The sequence below is a fragment of the Archocentrus centrarchus genome, chromosome 5 (genome assembly GCF_007364275.1).
Source record: "Archocentrus centrarchus isolate MPI-CPG fArcCen1 chromosome 5, fArcCen1, whole genome shotgun sequence".
Lineage (NCBI taxonomy): Eukaryota > Metazoa > Chordata > Actinopteri > Cichliformes > Cichlidae > Archocentrus > Archocentrus centrarchus.
In genome coordinates, this window is record NC_044350.1 from 35,196,972 (window position 1) to 35,203,161 (window position 6,190).

At 44.7% G+C, this 6,190-nt stretch overlaps 1 protein-coding gene across 2 annotated transcripts in view; it reads left to right on the forward strand.

Annotated features, from left to right (window-relative positions):
• il17rd (interleukin 17 receptor D) overlaps positions 1–1,936 on the forward strand; it is a 32,875-nt gene extending 30,939 nt beyond the window's left edge. Inside the window, exons 15-16 of one of the 2 annotated variants that reach the window (XM_030729288.1) lie at positions 61–338; positions 519–1,936. In XM_030729288.1, the coding sequence (XP_030585148.1) occupies positions 61–338; positions 519–646 (406 nt within the window). In that variant the 3' untranslated portion in view covers positions 647–1,936. The remainder of the gene's footprint in view (positions 1–60; positions 339–518) is intronic. The other variant, XM_030729287.1, reaches the window with a different exon arrangement.
• The last annotated feature ends 4,254 nt before the right edge of the window (positions 1,937–6,190 follow it).

The window sequence follows — 6,190 nt, forward strand, 5'->3', positions numbered from 1 at the left end:
TTTTGTTGGCTTCCAATCTCACTGAGATCACAGCAGGTAACACTTACTGATCTCTTTCAGGTCTGCTTCTGGAATATCTGGACTTTTATCCGAAGACTCTTCCTCCTCCTCCTCCTCCTCTGGTCCCTCCACCCTCCAGGATGGAGTTTGCTCTGCCCCACCCTCGGCCGATGAAGGCCATCCCACCGCTCCCGAGGTCCCTCCTCCTCGTGATTCAGGCATCTACGATTCATCCGTTCCTTCGTCAGAACTTTCTATTCCCTTAATGGACGGACTGTCACATGACCAGGCAGACTCCTCCTCCCTGGCTGAGAGTGAATCATCTTCCTATGGTCTGAGTAAGGCCTCAGCCTCCTCTGATGTTTCATAAAATATAACTTTTCTACAGAAAAAGCAGCATTTTGAATTGCTAGCATGCATGTGCCAGGTTTCCTCTCCTGTAATCCTCATGGGACTGTTGCAGTGACTTCCTGAATGAAGACGCGCGTGTCGTTCACACCTGGTTGTTTGTCTTTCAGGTGACGAGGAGCCGCCCACGGCTGCATCGCTCCGCTGCGGCGCCGCCACGGTGTGCAAGGCGGAGCTGCACCACCATCATCACCTCGAGCACAGTGACGCTGCTCTCAAGCCCGTGGCATCATTGTAGGGAACACCTTCAGCCAATCGAACTAGAGCTAGCCCAGTGATGTCATCATGTAGATCAGCATGTAAAAAGTACCAGACTTGGACCAGGAAGTCTTTGTCAGAGGCAAAACTGGAAGAACCGGAGCGGGGAACGTGCAGACGCTGAGCTCTGGAATGCTGATCTGCCGTGACCATGTTAACCACTGCTCCATGGTGACTACGGTAACCACTATGCTGTGAGACACTTGACCATCGTGACCATGGTAACCTTTGCATTCTAGGATGCTGATTACTATGGAAACCACTGCGATCACTATAGTAACCACTGAGTTCTAGAACAGTACTCCCTGGTGACTGTGGTAACCAGACAGCTGGAGGACCTTTGGTGATCACAGTTCTCTGTTTGCTCCGCGGGACGATTCCTGAAGGGCTGGAACTCCAGATGCTGGCAGAGCCGATCACTTCAAACCAAAGACGGCCTCAGACGGCGGCGTCCTGATGACTTGGTGCCCGGGACCAAAACCTGATGCTGAAACAAACCATTTGTTCCGGCGCTTTTTGAAGTGGAAGTGCAGGAAGACGCTGGGACCAAAGCTGCTGAATGGAGAAACACCTTCGAGACATCAGCAGGCGCTTCCTGGGAACTCCCTCAGACTATCTGCATACCATCAGAGATTTACATTCACGCCTTCAATAAAAATGCTCACCTGATGTTTGAGCCAGCTGGCTGCTGGCATAGCAACAGCTACTTATTAATTACAATTATTGCTTACATTTCCGTTTTATTATGGCGGTTCCTCCTGTGCTGCATTTAGAATGCAATCAAAGCTCCTTCGCACTTTCAGTTCCTGCAGTTTGCATACAGAGAAAAGCGCCGTGTTCTGGTCCGAAAGCGCCTAATGTTACGGCGCACGATGCATTTATATTATAATTTTGTATTATCGAATACTGAAAAGCTTGGATAAAGAATGACGTGACGCTCGTTAAGAGGTGCCCTTTTTTCATTTAAATGTGTCTCTTTATTTTTGGAAAGGTGTCCTTCATCATAAAGGTAAACATCGTTTAACAGCGCATCTTATTTTGAAAGGCTTCCAACACAGGATAACAAAGTAACCACTGTTATGTAAGATGTTGTTGTTATAAATGTTATTAATATGGTGATGGACGTGATTTATGTGAACTCAGATGATCGTTCAGTGTCTTTAAAAAAAAAAAGATTTCTGCAGGTTTGAGGGAGCAGCAGATTTAACATTTCCTACTTGTAAATATAACTTTTATTTTTCTCTGGAAATGTCTGATATAATTTTGTATAGTTAGAATTTTATTTTAGTATTGTACTTAGAAAATGTACTGTTTTATAGTACCTTTATATAGAAAATAAAAGTCCATATGATCAAACTTTATTTCTGGTCTTCTTTCAGTCACTCATGTTTATTATGGCTAAAGTATAAAGTGCAGTTATTAGTGTGATGAACATACAGGCTGTCCATAAAGTCTTTTTACAGTTCAAACTGCAAAGAGAGTTGATGAGAGATCTTAATCAGATTTATTTTATGGACTTAGCAGGATTAAAAACTGTGATAACTACAGTCCGTCTGTGCTGCTGACAGTTACAGGCGCTCGAGCCAAACAGACCGACACGCACAGAGTTTGCAGGTACGTTGGGGACTGCGTCTTCCTGGATCACCAGATCTCACTCCCTTGGACTTCTTTCTGTGTTATGTTAAAGATATCCTCATTCAGAGGTGTGTTAAACCTTCAATATCTGCTCCTCATTTTGTCATCATTCCACAGATTTGTCTGTTCATTTACTTTTGTAAAGGGACTTTATGGACTCCCTGTATAAATCCATAAATCCTGTCTGACATGCTTCCAGCTGTGACCATCTTCCAGTGAAGCAAACACTCTTCCTGATATGAAGGACAGTGGACAGCTCTATAGTGTGTGAGCTGTGAGGCATCCAGGCTTAAATCAACACCAGCGACTAAAACTCACAGATGATCAGAGAGAAAAATGCAGCCAGTCCACAAACGGCCTGCTTTCAGAGTAAAAGCATAACCCTGCCATGCTTTGGAGAAGAGTAATAAGTATAAATATGTCAGTTTATTGTGAAATATTAAATGACTGTTGTTGTCCTATCTGATTACAGACAGAGGAACTAAAGCAGCAAAAACACATTAATGTATTTCAAGGGAACGTCTGATTAACAACATTAATGTTACAGAAGCTTCTTGTATTTGACAGATGTCTCATACACAGCCTAGTGTTTCCTGTCAAGGTATTCATATTATTCAGTATTCATATTAAACAAGTTTCAAATAACCTCTGCGAGCCAAAAGCTCAGGATTCAGACTGGTCCAAACACTTTTTTTCTACACTTGGATCTTTATGAGGTCATAGAGCGCATCTCTGCGCAGAAGCTCCACCCACCCGCTGTTCAGACTCTGTGAGGGGCAGCCGGTCAGCTGGGCTAAAGCTTGTTTAAGAGGATCTGTGGGGTGCTGTTGACTGTTAATCATGCAAAGCTGCTTTACAATAGAAGTAAGCCTGTGGACCCGGAAATGAGCATAATAGGACCACTTTAAAAGATTTGGTGGAACTCCGCTTGTTATTGCTGTACCATATGTTGATCTGTTTGGGGGAAAGCGAATTTTATCTTCAAAATAAGACAGCCCATGCTTTTATTTTGAAGGCGAGGTTGGAAAGAAGTCGCTGCTCCGGCTCAGCTTGACAGAAGGAGGAAGGATTCATGAATCACTGAGACTCTCAGGTTGTTTTTCGGCATCAACCTTCGTGCTGAAGCTGGACTTTCCCTCATTTAGAAAGGAGAAACTTTTGTTGTGGCGCAGCGGGAGAACCGGAAACAGCTGATCCGGCTGCTGGCTGTTAATCAGCTGCTGTTTGAGGGTCTGCTGTCGGATCGCTGGGAGGAGCTGCAGTCCGATGCAGGCAGGTGATGGATGTCAGCGGGGTTCAAGGTGAGGAGAAGCTCCTCTGGGAGGCTCGAGGAGGAAGTTTTGGGGGGGAGAAAATGCATTAAAAGTTTCGGGAAAGGACACGTGACTGTAAGGATCTGTGTGGGTGTGTGTGTGTGTGTGTGTGTGTGTGTGTGTGTGTGTGTGTGTGTGTGTGTGTGTGTGTGTGTGTGTGTGTGTTATAAAGTATTATAAGTGTGGAAGACTGAAAGCTTAAGTGAAGGGAACCATGAAGGCAGCCAGAGAGAGAAAACCCAGAAAGAAACGAGTTTTTATTGTTGCTCTATGAGTCACAGGTTCGCATGAGAGGGTGACTTGTAGCCTGTGCAAACACACACACACACACACACACGCGCGCGCGCGCGCGCGGCTGTAAGTCTCTGTGAGGACCCTGAGCTTTACCCCTAAACTTCTCCTGGACCTGATTCGGTCCTGAACCATAAAAGTGGGTGTGAAGCCCAGAAACTGGTCTTAGCCTGTTACCATACAGAAGTCTGAAGCAGCCAAACTGCCCGTCCTCACTCAGATCCTCCTGCAGACAGTTTATTTTGTTTGCTGTGTAACTCTCAGGCTGCTGATCCTGGACTGAGGAAAACTTTCCTGCCACGTTCTGCCAGTGTTGGTTACTGAGACATAAATCTGATTTATTGGAGCTGCTGTTTACCTGCGTTGCTCCAGGACGATCTCACTAAGAGCTTCTCGCCATGTCAGGCACGTTTGGCGTCCTCGGCCTTCGTAAATGTTCGGTGAGGTTGAGGTCGTGTGTTTGCAGGGACGTCCGTGACTGCCACGACTCCTCCTTTGGTTTTTAAGCAGTTCTTTGAAGTGTGTTTGGGCTCCTCGTCCCGCTGCTGTCTCAGTCCTGCTCCACAAATACCAAAGCGTGTCCTCAGACTCAGTCCTTTAGAAGCAGCTCTCACTTATTTGCACAGTTATTTTAAAGTATTAGCTGAACTTGCTCTACTTGGTGCTAACCCCCCCACAGCACCTTTGATAGGTTTGATTGGTGCAGGGTGACATCATACAGATGCTGCTTCATATACAGTTTATTTAAAATGCTGAAATAAATATTTAGGTTGTTTACTTTAGTAAAAATGCCTAAAGTAACATTACTCAGTGATCATATACATTAGTTATTGATTAGGTAATGTCAGAGATTATTACTTCAGTCATGCTGCTGTGTAACTTTGTACAAACACAGGTTAATAGATTTATCATATTTAAATAGCTGTAAAATAATAACTGACTAAAGCTTTAATATAAAGGTTGAAGAGTACAAAGTAAATATTTGTGTAACAGTAATGTTTGAAAAGCAGGATATCCTCTGTGTTTTCATCAGACAGCTTCTTCCTTCATTAGTTACGAATCATATGCAGATTCAGTTCTGTGGTCGTTTTCTGTCCACAGGCAGCTGATTGTCAGATGAATGACAGTCAGGCGAAGCTTTGGACACGGCTTCTTCAGACCCTTTCAGGTCTGTCACATGTGCTCAGGGTGAACCTGCTCTCTAAAGCACAGGGCTCCAGTGGTGGACCTGCTGACTCTGGTATTCTATGGTAAATGCTAATCAGGCTCCACAGCGCCGGGCAGTGAGCACAGCGCCCACTAGAGGACATCAGGCCCTCAGGCCCCCCTCATGAAGTCTGTTTCTGATTGTTTGGTCAGACACATTCACACCAGTGGCTGCTGGAGGTCATTTTGTAGCTCTGCAGAGGTCATCCTGTTCCTCCTGCACAAAGGAGCAGATCCCGGTCCTGCTGATGGGTTAAGGACCTTCTCCTGTCCAGCTCTCCTAGAGTAACTGCCTGTCTCCTGGAGTCTCCTCCATGCTCTGAGACTGTGCTGGGAGACACAGCAAACCTGCCAATGGCACGTATTGATGTGGCATCCTGGTATGGCCTCATGCTACCAGCAGGGACTCTGACCCTAGCTAAATGCAGAACCAAAACTGTGAGTGACCTGTAAAACATTCCCGTTCATGTCTCTTTGCATCTTTGTTTGCAGTTGTTCTGCTTCTTGTAACAGTCACTTTGTGTGTCTTTGTGTTCATGGCTCCGTGCAGTATTTCCCACACTGACTTTTTTTTTTTTTTTTAATCAGTGATTCTTTTGTTTAAGTTGTACTTGGAGAGTGACATGATAAATGACATTTATGTGACTTATGTTCCTTAAATTTGATACAGGAACTCGCAGTAAACGTGGTTATTTCTGTGGGGATTTTGGACTCAAACACAGTGGCCGTCAGAGGAACTGCACTTTCTGGTGCTTTAGCTCCCTTTTGTCCCCCCAGGTGTTTTCAGCTCGGTCAAACCAACTCTGTAATATTATATGTGCTCATCAAAAACACTTTCTGACAGATGTCTAATTGGTTGATACTGAACCTCAGCCTTTATTGTTTTCATGAACTACATTAAGAACAAGCTGCTTGAAACAGCCTGACATATTAAAGTTATTGAAGATTACATGTTAGCATTGTGTCTCCATCCTGTAGTTTGAAGGTAGTTTATCAGCTCTCTAACTAAAGCAGGCTGAGGTTGCATCAGTGACATCAAACATACTAATTAGTGACAGAGCTGGAAACATGTTTGCTAT